We start from the raw sequence: 15,689 nt of genomic DNA, 5'->3' as shown, positions 1-15,689 counted from the left end.
GACAATGAATAAGGAAGACTGAAGAAGATTTGATGCTTTTGCGCTGTGGTATTGGTGAAGAATGGTGAAAGTACCATGGACTGCTAAAAGAACTAACAGGTCTGTCCTGGAGGAAGTGCAGCCAGAATGCTCCTTGGAGGCGAGAATGGCCAGACTTCATCTCACATACTTTGGTCATGTTGTCAAAAAAGACCATTTCCTGGAGAAGGATGTCATGCTTGGTAAGGTGGAGGGTTGATGAAAGAGGGGAAGGCCCTCAACGAAATGGATTGACACAGTGGCAGCGGCGATGGACTCAAGTACAGCAGGGATCATGGAGCTGGCTCATGACTGGGCAGTGTTTCGTTCTGCTGTGCATGGGGCCTCTATGAGTTGGAGATGACTCAACAGCACCTAACAAGAACAATAACAATCTTTTCTTCATTTATTGTGATGTTGCTTATTGGTCTAGTTGTAACCATTTTTGTTCTCTTTATGTTAAGGTGTAATCTGTACTGAAGGCTGTAGTCTTTGATCTTCATCATTAAGTGCTTCAAGTTCTTCTAGCTTTTAGCAAGCAAGGTTGTATCTTCTGCATATCACAGGTTGTTAATGAGTCTTCCTCCAATCCTGATGTCTTTTTTTTCTTCATATAGTCTGGCTTCTCAGATTATTTGCTCAGCATACATATTAAGTAAGTATGGTGAAAGGATACAACCCTGATGCATATCTTGCCTAATTTTCAACCATGCAGTATTCCTTTGTTCTGTTTAAACGACTGCCTCTTGGTCAATGTAGAGTTTCCTTAGGAGCATAATTAAGGGTTCTGGAACTTCCATTCTTTGCAATGTTATACACGATGTGTTATGATCCACAAAGTCAAATGTTTTACACAGCCAATAAAATACAGGTAAACATATTTTTGGTATTCCCGCCTTTCAGCCATCTCACATCAGCAGTGCTATCCCTTATTCCACTCCTCTTCTGAACCTGGCTTTAATTTTTGGCACTTCAGTATCGATGTGCCACCGTAACTGTTTTCGAATTATCTTCCGCAAAATTTTACTTGCATGTGATATTAATGACATTGTGATGATTTCCACATTCTGTTGGATGACTTTTCTTTGGAATGTGCAGAAATATGGATCTCTTCTAACTGGTTGGCCTGGTAGCTGTCTTCCAAATTTCTTGTTATAAGCAAGTCAGCACTTCCAGTATTGCATCCATTTGTTGAAACAACTCAATCGTTGTCTGTCAATTCTTGGAGTCTTGTTTTTCACTCATGCCTTCAGTGCAGCTTGGACTTCTTCCTTCAATATCGTTGGTTCTTAATCATATTCTAGCTCTTGAAATGGCTGAAAGTCAACAAACTCATTTTGGTACAGTGACTCTATGTATTCCTTCCATCTTCTTTGGTTGTTCAATATTTTGAGGAAATTCTTCCATATTGCTTGAAGCTTGATTTTTTTTCTTCAGTTCTTTCAACTTGAGAAATGCTAAGTGTGTTCTTTTCTTTTGGTTTTAACTACACCTCTTTGCACATCATTATAATACTTCACTTTGGCTTCTCAAGCTGTCTTTTGAAATCTTCTGTTCAGCTCTTTTATTTCACCATCGCTTCCATTTACTTTAGTTATTCTATGTTCAAGAGCAAGTTTCAGCATTTCTTATGACATTCATTTTGATGTTTTCTTTTTTCTCTGTATTTTTAACAATCTTTCATTTTCTTCATTTATGATGATCTTCATGTCATTCCACAGATTTACAGTACATATTTTTCGGGGACACAATTCAATCCATAACATCCTACCTATATGTAACAGGCAAATGTATAGAGACCAAAACTTATTAGTTACCAGGATGCAAGAGAGGGGGAGAGGGAGTCATTGCTTAGTGGGTAGTGAGTTTCTGTTAATTGTGGTGAAATAATTTGGAAAATGATAGTTGTTTTAGTCACCTAGTGCTGCTCTAACAGAAGATACCACAAATGGGGTGGCTTGAACGAACAGGAGTTTATTCTCTTAACAATTCTGGAGGCTAGAAGTCTAAGTTCAAAGTGCCAGAGTCTAGGGGCTAGGTGAAAGCCAGCCCCTTGACCTTGAGCTTCAGCTCTGCCTCTTGCTCCCAGCCTACTGAAGTTGGAGGCTTTCTTTACTCAGGCAGCTACTGGTTCCTGAGGCTGACAAACCCAAGGGCGACAACTAAAAAAGGCACAGTCCAATGTTACCAAACCACACGGCAGGCCATTAATTCAAGTCCATTGAAAGTCCCCAGATCGGCAGAGCATGGCAGGCTACTGAATGAAGACTCAGCTACGTGCAGGGTTCAAGCATGCCAAAAGGCTAGGGATCTTCCTAAAAAATGCTTCTTATATATTGGAAGCAGAGCACATCCCAAAGCAGCTACTCAGCTGCTCCAGTGGATTCCACCATGGAATTGAATTGATTGCCAATCTCACCATGGGGAATAACTACATCCAGCTGCCCAGCCACTCAACCAGGCCCAGCCAAGTTGGTAACAACCATAACTACCAGAATGGTGATAATGATGAACATGATCAATGTCACTGAATTATAGGTAAAACTTGAATTGTCAAATATTTTGTTATATATATATTTACCAAAATGAAAGAAAGAAAAAGAAAAGTAGGAGGTGAATTGTTGTTGTTAGGTGCCGTCAAGTTGGCTCCAACTCATGGTGATGCTACGTACAACAGAATGAAATGCTGCCTGGTCCTGCACCAGCCTCACCAGCCTTGCTATACCCAAGCCCATCATGGAAGCCAATGTGTCAATCCATCTCGTTGAGGTCCTTCCCTTTTTTTGTGAATCCTCCACTTTACCAAGCATGATATCCTTCTCCAGGGAGAAGGTAAATTAGAAGTGTTGATATTACCAAAACCAAGAGTGTTTCCATTAAAAGGAAATGGGATGATCATCAAATACTAAGAGATCATGTAAGATGAGAACCAAAAGTCCCTGGTAATTAGCCACAAGGACATCATTGCTGATCCTGGTGAGCACAGTTTCAAGCAGTGATGAGGGCACACCAGTGGGCAGAGAAACAACTGAGAGGTAAAGATCTTAAGAGCAGATCACTTCTAGGAATGATAGCAATGATGCTGGCACAACACAAAAAACGTTATCAGTGTCCCTGAGCTGTAAATGGGGAAGTTGTTATGTTGGCGAATGTCTTGTTATATATGTTTTCACTACAATACGAGTAAAAAAAAAGATCACTTCTAGGAGTCTGGCTGTGAAGAAGAAAGAAATGAGAGTGGACAGAGTTAGGAGGGCAGGGACCACTGTGAGTCTGGGTTAAGTGAAAGAGTCTAGATGGGCTTACTCTCTCCTTGTACCGCTCCCATAGCTGGGCTGACAATCTGAAATTCTTTCCAACCTCACCATTCCGTGACTCTCTCCATCCAATGATGTTTTCTAATCCACCACAAGGTAAAAGAGATGAAACAACTGTTCATTTCCTAAGAAGCAAGAACTGAATATATCATACTTTTCTTTGTAATCCTCAATGCCTGTTGTTTTGTGCTGTTGAATCAATTCTGACTCACAGTGACTCTATAGCAACCCTATCATAACAGAGTATAATAGCTCCACAGGGTTTCTCAGGCTGTCATCTTCACAGGAGCAGATGCCAGGTTTTTTCTCCTGTGGAGCAGCTGGGTCCAAATCATCGTATTTTAGGTTAACAACTGGGCCAACAACCAGAGCTCGTTTCCTCAATGCCTCGTGCCTCCTAAGTGCCAAATCAATGCATGCTGAATGAAAAAGTGAGTGACTGGATGAATTCAAGGCTAAGAGCACTCACTGTCTTACAGAAAATACTTCCAAGGTCCTATATTAGCAGGACTTCGAGCCAGTTCAAAATGTTTCAGTGAATGCCACGGTCAACAGTGGCTATGTATGCACTGTATAGCAACCAAATCTGCTGTCTGGGATATTTTGATCCAAGTAGGCAACAGACAGTTGTGCCCACTCAAAGATGGTGGCTGACCCTGCAGATGTGAATGTGTGTTGCTCTCCAGAATCCCGCCAATAATGTCGTTCTCCAAAAGTCCTGCCACAGTCCTTCCTCCTGAAAGTTTCAGGAGTCTGATGTGGTGGACTGGATTATCTGCAGTACTGTGTAAAGCAGCACACATTCAAAATGGGGCATTAAGCTGGCATCTTTGAGCAGGCATGCTGCTTGTTCCCTAAACCAAAAAAATCAAACCCACTGCCATTGAGTTGATTCCAACTCATAGCAACCCCCATCAGGCTTCTGAGGCAGTAAATCTTTACAAAAGTAGATTGTCCAGTCTTCCTTCTGCAGAGGGGCTGGTGGGTTTGAACCGCCAACCTTGTGGTTGGCAGCCAAATGCCTTAGACACTGCACCACTACTTGAATCAAAATACCGTGGGCAACAGATTTGGTTGGTATGCAATGCATACATGGCCCCTGTTTACAACAGCAATGATGGAACCATTTTGAAACAGTTTGAAGCCTTTATATTACACTGGAATGATCTTCCCCTCAACACTTTCACTTGTCAATTTCTGTCAGGGTCAGCATATATGACACCTTTCCTTTGCCTTCCAAGTGGAATTAATCTCTCTGCCACCCCAGACCTAAGCCCAACCTTTACTGCCCCACTGCTTAATATAGTTGCTAGTAGTTTCTCATGCCAACACCCTCACTGCCTGTGGGGCAGGGACTGGATCCAGTCCATCTCTATATCCCCAGTGCTCAGTACAGGGATTGGCACAGATTGCATGCTCGGAGAGTTTTCAAACAAACAAACTATCTCGAGAGAGTGAACATCCAAACGGGGCTGGGTTCCCTCTTGTTGTGAGAGTCCATTCCACTTACTAGAAAAAACAGACATTACACAGAGAGTCAAAACCTGGGTTTTATCTCAACTCTTATCCATCTATCTAAATCTATTTCTTCATCTATTTAAAAAGCAAAAATGGAAGATACTGCCATAGTAGCTCTTTCAGAAAATCTAAATTCATTGTTTTTGAGAGACTTTTTCATCTAAATCTCTAAAAAAGCAATGATTTGTGTGTGTGTGTGTGTGTGTGCGCTTTGGATCAGAGTTTACAAAGCAAATTAATTTTCCATACAGCATACACATTTTGTTTCATGACATTGACTGCAATTTCCCACAATGTAACAGCTCTTTCCACTTCCTCCTTGTAGTTACTTCTTCCTTGTGTCCTTCTTTCCTATGCATTCCTGCTCCCTGAGCTATCTCCCTGTCCAAATACTGCCCTTTTGTTCTCCCATAAAAAAAAAAAAAAAAGCATTTTGATAGACTTAGATCATTGTATCACCACTCATCTGTCAGTCTGTCTTACTGCAGTGGCTTGTGCATTGTTGTGTGGCTGGAGGCTATCCCACCAGACTTTCAAATACCAACAGAGTCATTCATGGTAGACAGGTTTCAGCAGAGCTTCCAGACTAAGACAGACTGGAAGAAGGAAAGGACTATCCACTTCTCAAAGAATTGGCCAGTGAAAACCTTATGCGTAGCAGTGAAACACTGTCTGATATATTACTAGAAAATTTTATAAATAGCCCTGAAACAGTGTCCAATATAGTGCCAGAAGATAGCCCCTCAGCTCAGAAGGCACTCAAAATGTGACTGGGGAAGAGTTGCCTCCTCAAAGTAGAGTCATCCTTAGTGACGTGGATGGAGTAAAGCTCTTGGGACCACCACTGGCTGGTGGGGCACAACTCAAAATGGGAAGAAACAGCTGCAAACATCCATTAATAATCAGAATGTGGAATGTACAAAGTATGAACATAGGAAAAGTGGAAGTTGTCCAAAATGAAATGGAACACATAAAGATCAATATCCTAGGCATTAGTGAGCTGAAATGGACTGGTTTTGACCATTTTCAATCAGGCGAATCATATGACCTACTATGCCGGGAATGACAAATTGAAGAGGAATGGCATGGCATTCATCATCACAAAGAATGTTTCAAGATCATTGTCACAAAGAATGTTTCCGGTACAATGCTGTCAGTGATAGGTTAATATCCATACGCTTACAAGGAAGACCAGTTAATATGACTAGTATTCAAATTTACGCACCAACCACTAAAGCCAAAGACGAGGAAACTGAAGATTTTTACCAACTTCTGCAGTCTGAAATTGACCAAAGATTCAATCAAGATGTGCTGATTATCACTGATGATTGGAACACAAAAGTTGGAAACAAAGAAGAACCATCAATAATTGGGAAATATGACTTTGGTGATAGAAATGATGCCGGAGATCGCGTGGTAGAATTTTGCAAGACCAACGACGTATTCACTGCAAATACCTTGTTTCAAAAACATAAATGGTGGCTATACATGTGGACTTCACCAATGGAATACACAGGAATCAGATGGACTGCATCTGTAGAAAGAGGAGATGGAGAAGCCCAATATCTTCAGCCAAAATAAGGCCAGGAGCTGACTGTGGAACAGACTATCAACTGCTCATCTGCAAGTTCAAGTTGAAGTTGAAGACAATTAAAACAAGTCCAAAAGAGCCAAAATATGACCCTGATTATAGAGAACATCTGAAGATTAGATTTGCTGCATTGGACACCAATAACCCAAAACCAGGCGATGTGTGGGATGACATCAAGAACATCAAACGTGCCAAAAGGTCATTAAAAAGAAAGGAAAGGAAGAAAAGACCAAAATGGATGTCAGAAGAGACTCCAAAACTTGCTCTTGAGCACTGCGTAGCAAAAGCAAATGGAAAAAATGACAAGATCAAAGAGCTGAACAGAAGATTCCAAAGAGCAGCCCAAGAAGACAAAGTCAATTATTATCATGAAATGTGCAAAGACCTGGAGTTAGAAAACCAAAAGACAAGAACATGCTCAGCATTTCTCAAGCTGAAAGAACTGAAGAAAAAACTCAAGTTTTGAGTTGCAATATTGAAAGATTCTATGGGCAAAATATTGAATGATGCAGGAAGCATCAAAAGAAGATAGAAGGAATACACAGAGTCACTGCACTAAAAAGAACTGGTCAACATTAATCTTTCAGGAGATGGCATATGATCAACAACCAATCATATTGAAGTAATAAGTCCAAGCTGCAATGAAGGAATTGGCAAAAAACAAGGCTCCAGGAATTGAGGGAATTCCCACTGAGATGTTTCCACAAACGGATGCCATGCTGGTAGCACTTACTTGGCTATGCCAAGAATTTGGAAGACAGTTACCTGGCCAACTGACTGGAAGAGATCCATATTTGCACCAATTCCAAAGAAAGGTGATCCAACAGAATGTGGAAATTATCAAACAATATTATTAATATCATATGCAAATAAAATCTTTCTGAAGATAATTCAAAAAGGGTTGCAGCAGTATGTTGACAGAGAATTTTCAGAGTGCAAGCTGGATTCAGAAAAGGACATAAAATGAAGGATATCATTGCTGATGTCAAATGGATCTTGGCTCAAAGCCAAGAATACCAGAAATATGTTTCCTTGTATTTTATTGACTATGCAAAAGCATCCGACTATGTGGATCATAACAAATTATGGATAACATTGCAAAGAATTGAAATTTCAGAACACTTAATCATGCTCATAGGGAACTATATGCAGACCAGAAGGTTGTTGTTTGAAAAGAACAAGAGGATACTGCATGATTTAAAATCAGGAAGGATGTGCATCAAGGTTGTATCATTTCACCATACTTATTCAGCCTGTATGCTGAGCAAATAATCCAAGAAGCTGGACTATATGAAGAAGAATGCGGTACCAGGATCGGAGGAAGACTCATTAATAACCTGCAATATGCAGATGACACAACCTTGCTTGCTGAAAGTGAAGATGACTTGAAGTACTTACTGGTGAAGATTAAAGACTACAATCTGCAGTATGGATTACACCTCAACATAAAGAAAACGAAAATTCTTACAACTGAACCAATAAGCTGTATTGTGATGAACAGAGAAAAGATTGAAATTGTCAAAGATTTTGTATTACTCGGATCCACAATCAACACCCATGAAAGCAACAGTCAAGAAATCAGACATCATACAGCACTAGACAAATCTGCTGCCAAAGGACCTCTTTAAAGTACCAAAGAGCAAAGCAAAAGCCAAGGTATTTTCAATAGCCTCATATGCATGTGAAAGCTGGACAATGAATAAGGAAGACAGAAGAAGAGGCGATCCTTTGAGCTGTGGTGTTGAAGAATAGTGAAATTACCACGGACTGCCAGAAGAATGAGCAAATCTGTCCTGGAAGCAGTGCAGCCAGAATTCTCCTTGGAAGCAAAAGTGGCCAGACTTTCTCTCACCTACTTTACGCATGTTGTCAGAGGGGACCATTCCCTGGAGAAGGATAATATGCTTGGCAAAGTAGAGGGTCAGTGAAATAGGGGAAGGCCCTCCACAAGATGGATTGACACAGTGCTCAGGTATAGCAAGGTATAGCAAGGATTGTCAGGCTGACTTACGACCTGGCAGCGTTTTGTTTTGTGTACGCAGGTTCATCACGCATCGGAGCTGACTCAACAGCACCTAAGGACAACAGCTCTTTCCAGACCCCGAATTCATTCAGTCATCAAATATTTGTAAGTACGTACAATGTGTCAGAAAACAATTCTGAATACTTCATCTGCAAAGACAACCCTGCATCTCAGCTCTCTCCACTGCTGCTCACCCTGACTTCCTGTCCTGCCACTTGCCCTTGGTGTGAATGCTTTATGTTTAACCACTGCTTCTTTCTTCCTCCTCCTCCTCAAGGAAGAATTTGAGATAAAGCATGAACACAATCCCTATCAAGCTACACATGTGTGATCTTACAAGAGGATAAGTTTTCAGAATGGGAGGTAAAGACTGAGTCTGAGTGGGGGGCGTAAGTGTGTGTATGTGTGGGTGCAGTATAGTAAATTACTTAGTGTGGCTTTTCTAGCCATAAGTCTTTGTAAACTCTGGTGGAATTTGCTGTGAGCAACTGAGGAGCTCCTGATTGTAAAATTTATCCACCTGGAGTATTTCTGTTGGGCATAACACAAAGCAATGTTCTGGGAGGTTCCTGCTCTCTCTCAGGTGCTTAGAATTCTGATGTCATGATTGGTTAGTTTGGCCACTCTGTCAGGCTCAAAAGGAGGCCTAGAGGCAGAAGAAGTCTCTCTCTCTGACTGCTGGTTGAAAAAGACATGCTGCTGAAAGAGACACACGCTCCTGAAAGAGACACGCGCTGCTGGGAAAGAGATGCAAGAGACACACATTGCTGAGTGAGACATCGAGGGATACTCACTGTTGGGAGAGAGATTTGAGAGATTGTTAGGAGAAAGACTGTGGGCTGGGAGAGAGACTGAGCATTTTTCCTGAACTTGAATTGTAGCCTGGTGCTTCCCTAATAAACCCCGTAATCTGTGAGTTCTGTGTGGCCACTGCAGTGAATTATTGAACCCAGGAGAGAGGTGGTGGGTGCTTTGGGAGGAACAGTTGGTGAAAGGGCTGGAAGGAGGCAGCATGTCTGGCCTTGCAGTAATAGGCCTTAGCCTGTTGATGGTGAGTCTGTCTTTCTCTTGTGGGGTTAGAGGAGGTCAGAACACATGGCCTCCTTGCCCTTTTAGCAGTGGGTGTGTAAGTACCTAAGGGCTGGGGATATGGAACTACATAGGCAATATTTCCAGCACAGTCACTTCTATTGTCAGGGACTGTTTGCTGATGACAAGAGCATCCCTGCAGAGCATAAGAAAGTCCAGAAAGGGAAATATGAAAGCTGAGCTGGAGGTGGAGGAGCCTTAAGATCTGTGGAATGAAGGTGCAGAAGGAGGATCAGAACCCTAACATCCCAGCGGAGCACCCGGTGGTGTGGACAGCTGCTAAGCAACAGTTTGGAGGTTGCATCCACCCAGAGGTGCCTTCAAAGAAAGGCTTGGTGATCTATTTCAGAAAAGTCAACCACTGAAGACCCTATGGAGCACAGTCCCACTCTGACACACAGTGAGGTCACCATGAGTTGGAACTGACTTGACACTAGCTGATCAAACTCCCAGCAGAGAAGCCCAGGGCTGATGAAGGAAAATAAGGACAGTGTGGAAGGAGGGACAGGTGCTAAGGAGGATATAGAACTTGGGAGATGCTAAAGGCAGCTTAAAAGAGATAATGAGGATGGTCCCAGTGAAAAGAGAGAACAAGAAACCAAGAGGAAGCAGGCTAAAGTAATTAGCTGAGTTTATCAAGCCTTTTATGGTATCAGTGGGAGCCAGGGAAGAACTAGGGAAGCTAAACTTCATGGGACTTGGCCAATATGTACCTTGGCAGTCCACCTCGTTTGGAGGTCAAGGTGCAAGGGGCTTTTGGAAGATACCACTGCAAGACAATGAATCACCACTTTTCTCTGACTGGCTATGCTGTCCTCCCTGGGCTTCTTGTTCTTGTGTGCTGCTAAGTGAATTTCTACTCACAGCAACCCTGTATGACAGAATGCCCCACTGGGTTTCTCAGGCTTTCATTTTTACAGGAGCAGATCACCAGGTTTTTTCTTCTGAGAAGCCTCTGGGTGGGTTTGTACAGCTGAGTGCTTAATCACTGTGCCACTAGTGCTCCATCCCACGTTAGGGAGGGGCTCAGTAGGTGAGCTGGCATGGGAGGAAATGGTTCTCTACCGATCATCTCCTACAGCGGCTGCAATCAATTTGGGACTTGCTACTAGTAATCCATCATTACATATAATGTGTCAGGTTGCAAAACATATTCTTTAAGAAATATTTATATTCCTTAAGAAGTTGGAATTAGAAATACCATTTAACCCAGCTATTCCATTACTAGGTTTATATCCTAAAGAAGCGAGAGCCATGACAAGAACAGACATATGCACACCAATGTTCATCGCAGCACTATTTACAATAGCCAAAAGATGGAAACAATCTAGATGTCCATCAACTGAGGAATGGATAACCAAACTATGGTACATACACACAATGGAATAGTTGTATAGTTGCAACCCTAAAGAATTATGTAGAATCTGCAAAACACTGCATAACATGGATGAACTTGGAGGACATTATGCTGAGTGAAATAACTCAATCACATAAGAACAAATACTGTATTAGTCCATTATTGTAAAAGTCAAAGAAAAGTTTATCTATGGAAGGAAATTTTCTTTGTTGGTTACCAGGGGTGGGAGGGTAGTGTAGGGAACACTGTTCGATAGGTAGAGATAAGTATTGATTTGGGTGAAGAGAAGGGCAATGTACCAAATGTGAGTGATCAATATGGTGGCATTGAGGAAGATGAAGACATAGAGAGGTAGATGGGAGGTACAGACAACAAAGATGAACACTTCTGCACATATAGTACAGCATTGTCAGTGAAGGCAAACATGGGTGTACAGGTAAGATGGGTGGACAGGCTGAACTATTAGATATGTCTATGAAGCGGGGAGTGTACCTAAGGCCACGGATAGCATTGGCAGACAATGATCCTATAAGTGTATTTGTATGATCTGAATTCCCAGGTGTATAGTAGAGCTGACAAGGGACAAAGTTGTATTCACTTCTTGATGACAGCCTGCTACCCAGAGGGATTGAGTAGTTGAACCTGTGGGCTCGCGACCATAGTCACAGGGGACATCAAGCTCAATTGGCATAACATACTACACAAAACACTGTTCCACCTCCTACTTTGGCAAGTGGCAACTGGGATTTTAAAAGCTTGCAAGCAGCCATCTAGATGCAATGATGGGTCTCTCCTCGCTCAGAAAAAAGTAGAATGACGAAAATCAAAGATTCATGGAAACAATTAGTCCTCGTGACTGGTACACCATGTGATCCTCAGCCTATATGACCATGAGACCAGAACTAGATGGTTCCCAGCTACCACTGTCAACCACTCAGAGGGGGATCTATGGAGGAGATCCTGGAAAAAGAGAGAGAACAATGTGGAATAAAACTCAAAATCATTTGGAAAAAAAAAAATAGGGGGGGCACCAGGTTTGCTCATCCGATAGAGCCTGGTGGAACCACTGAGACTATGGCCCCTAGCTGCCCGTCAGGTCTGAAATTGAATCCACACCTGTGGCTTCCAGCGAAACAAAAGACAGGCATATGAGTTGAACATTTACCTGAGGTAGATACTCTCCTGGGAGAGAACAATCATGGGAGAAAGAAAGGCTGCTTATGCACAGGGAGACAGCTCAGGGGGCAGGAGTGCAAGGAAGGATGGACACAGGGAAGAGGTAACTACTGGGAGGAAGTCGGGGGAAGCTGTTGCATTGTGGTGAACTGTAATCAATGTCATGAGACTAAGTATATGTGAACTGCTGTATGGAAAGTGAATTTGCTCTGTAAATTTTCACCCAAAACACAATAAAAAAAAAATCTATAAATTACAGCAGTTACCTGTATAGTAATGTCATTTTCACTGACCTGTTTTCCAGTGTACCTTCTTGAGTGGAAGAAAAAAGGTGGAGCTACAACCAGTGTATTACAAGGCCACCTATCTGATCTCACAGATGTTCCAATTACATAAGGGAGTAGAGTTCTGAGAAACTCTAGGTCTACCCCGGGGACCATACTGCACACACATTACGTGACATGTGAGTCACGGCAGAAAAGAAGCTGAGTCTTTCTGCAATCAGACATCTCCACCTATGTGCTGGAGGATCTCCTCTGACAGGAAACCCTTGTTCACATAATCTGCTTGAGTGGAGAAGATGGGGTGAGAGGAACACTAACTGGGGTCAGCATTTCATAGCTTGACATCCCCTGGGTCTAGAAAGGCTCTATCAGATGTAGGAAAGGGTACTGATTTACAGAAACCAGGCAGCCACCAGCAGAGAGGGCCTCTCATTCACACAGAGATGGTGTGGGCAGAACAGCGGTGATGCCTCCTGCTCTCAGTAAACCAGTCCCAGAGAGGGAGGTCCCATTACCTCTAAGTGGAAGGGAATGAGACGTCACTTACCAGCAAGATGAGCAGGATGCTGGGGCTGCTTCTGAGGATGAAGAATAGGGCTGCCAAGCTAGCAGGAAACATGGGCTGCCCAGCAGAGGGAACGCTGTCCAACTCCTCGTGGCTGATCTCCTCCCAAGAGAACCAGAGTTCCAGGACACGGTGCCCAAACCTACTCATCAGCTCTGGATATAACAGGAAGAACCTGAGCAGGTGAGGGTGGTGAGTGTAGACCAGTTGCAGGTCCAGGATGCCCTCTAGGAATTTTCTGATGGCACTGACCACAGCCTGGAGGCAATAGAAAGAAAGGTGTTAAATACACCTCTCAAAGGACCCAAGCGACCTCCCAAAACGGCCAGGATCCCACTGAGAAAAGTGTACTGGCACCTCAGCACTCCAGGACACTTTCACTGGCCAGCAAGGCCCTCCAGGGAGAACCAAAGACCACTGCGCTTACCTTGTGCCAGAAGTTCTCAACTAGGGGTAGTTAAGCCCTTCAGGGGACACTGGGCAATGTCTATAGACTGAGGAACTGCTACTGGCACATAGTTGGGAGAGGCCAGGGATGCTGCTAAACATCCTACAATGTACAGGACAGTCCTCACAGAAAAGAGTTATCCAGTCCAAAACGTTAACTGTGCCTAGGCTGCAAAATCCAGCATTATAAGGAAACTTACCACAGTGTGCTGCAATCGTTAGGGTATGTCTACCTTCCACATCAGACAGAAAGCTGCTTGAGGGCAGGAATCAGGGAGAATTAATCTGTGTACCTATCATAGGGCCTGGCACAGAATGGGTGATGGTGAGGTATGCTGAATCATTTAAGCCTCAGAACCTATTTCTTCCCACTGCACCACCAAACCAAAGCAAACCCATTGCCATCAAGTCGATTCTCACTCACACTGACCCCGTGTGTTACTGAGCTGAATTTTTAAATAGGATTTTCTTGTCTGTCATCCTTACAGAAGATGATTTCCAAGCCTTTCTTCTGAAGACTGAGATCTACCTTTCTGGCTCCTCTCCACTCTGTCTCCCATGTGACTTAGCCAAAGAACACTAAACTCTGCTGCCTTCCGAAGAGGGAGGAAGAGGCAGACAAGCGACACAGACTCTCTTCAACCAAGAAAAGAAAAAACAATTGACAGAGATACAGAAGATAATCCTGGAGCCCTGAGCTTTGAAAGGAACTATGCAGAAGTGGATTAGGCACCAACTAGTGGAAAAACCTGAACAACAACAATGACTACAGCGATGGTCGGAGCTGTGGACTGTCAGATACTCTGGCGAGACTAACAACCTGAATATTTCCAAATGGTATTGGGACCTGAGAATTGACCTAAAGATCAGTCCCAGTCACCAGAGGCTGCAGAGACAACTGGTCTGGTGGCCTATGACTAGGAAGGGAAACAGCAAGGAGGGAGACAACCTGAGCTGTGGACTTTCTGCTGCCCGGTGGGTGCAGCCATTTTGATTGTTTACACACAGCAGCCATTTCGGATATTTAAAGTGACCGAGGGTGCAGTCATTTTGAATATTTACAAGCGGTGGCCATTTTGGATTTTAAAGTGATAGCATTCTCATTCAGATTCCAGGGACCTAAGAACAGGCTCTGTTTGCAGGGTTGGCAAGGACATATGAGAGGCTGACAAAGACAAGGATACAGGTGGTGAGTGTGTAAGTGCTGCCAACTAGTGAATAGAGGAGCACAGCACAGTACCCTGCCTGTATAGACAACATACAAAGAAAATGAAAACTGTGGGCAAGTCTCACCAACATATAATCACCAATTAAATATAAACACAAAAACGTCACAATGCCTTGCAGACAACAGAGCATCACAGTCCACACAAAGAAGCAAGATAAAGTAGGAGAAACAAGGGACCAGGATACAGACCCAAAACACATCCCTGAGGAAGACAAAGCATTGGAACTCCCTGAAAAAGAATTCAAAAGATTATATTTAGCTTTCTTCAAAGGACTGAGAGACAGATTAAGGAAAACACAGACAAAACCCTAGAAGAATTTTGGAAGAAAATACAAGAAAAAAATGACAAAATAAATGAAAAATTAGAAATTATTCTAAATCTACAGATAGAAATCCAGAAGATTAATATTAAATTGTCAGAATAGGTAACACATTGAAAGGGCAAAGGAGTAGAACTGATGCAATGGAAAGCAGAATTAATGAGATTGAAGACAAGTACCTGAATACTTCTTTGGAAAGGGATCAATCAGAAGAAAGATCAAAACAAAATGAAGAAAGCCTAAGTTTCATGTGGGATACCATCAAAAGGAATAACCTACATGTCATTGGAATTTCAGAACAGGAAGAGAAAAATAAAACCACTGAGAAAATTGTCCAAGATTTGTTGGAGAACTTCCCTGATATGATGAAAGATGAGAATATATCCATTCAGGAAGTCCAACAAACCCCAAAAGAAAACCACCCAGACATATCATCATCAAACTCACCAAAACCAAAGACAAAGAAAAAATCATGAGAGCAGCATGGGAAAACAAAAAGTTACCTACAAGGGGCAACCAATAAGACTAAGCTCAGATTTCTCTACAGAAACCATTCACGCGAGGAGACAGTAGGATGGTATATATAAAACACTGAAAGAGAAAAATTTCCAGCCAAGAATTATGTACCCAGCAGAACTGTCCCTCAAATATGGTGGTGAAATTAGGACATTTCCAGATAAGCAGAAATTAAGGGAATTTGTTAAAACCAGACCAACCTTCCAAGAGATGCTAAAGGGAGCCCTTTGGACAGAGAAG

General features: G+C 42.6%; 1 protein-coding gene across 1 annotated transcript in view; it reads right to left on the bottom strand.

Annotated features, from left to right (window-relative positions):
- The window catches only part of MEI1 (meiotic double-stranded break formation protein 1), a 153,700-nt gene that overhangs the window by 51,315 nt on the left and 86,696 nt on the right, over window positions 1-15,689 (bottom strand). Inside the window, exon 24 of the mRNA XM_042781067.1 lies at window positions 12,921-13,196. Within this exon, the coding sequence (XP_042637001.1) occupies window positions 12,921-13,196 (276 nt within the window). The remainder of the gene's footprint in view (window positions 1-12,920; window positions 13,197-15,689) is intronic.

The sequence above is a fragment of the Orycteropus afer genome, unplaced genomic scaffold, assembly GCF_000298275.1.
Source record: "Orycteropus afer afer isolate SDZICR_OR568_19922 unplaced genomic scaffold, OryAfe1.0 scaffold00083, whole genome shotgun sequence".
NCBI lineage: Eukaryota > Metazoa > Chordata > Mammalia > Tubulidentata > Orycteropodidae > Orycteropus > Orycteropus afer.
This window is presented reverse-complemented; position numbering and strand designations above follow the sequence as displayed.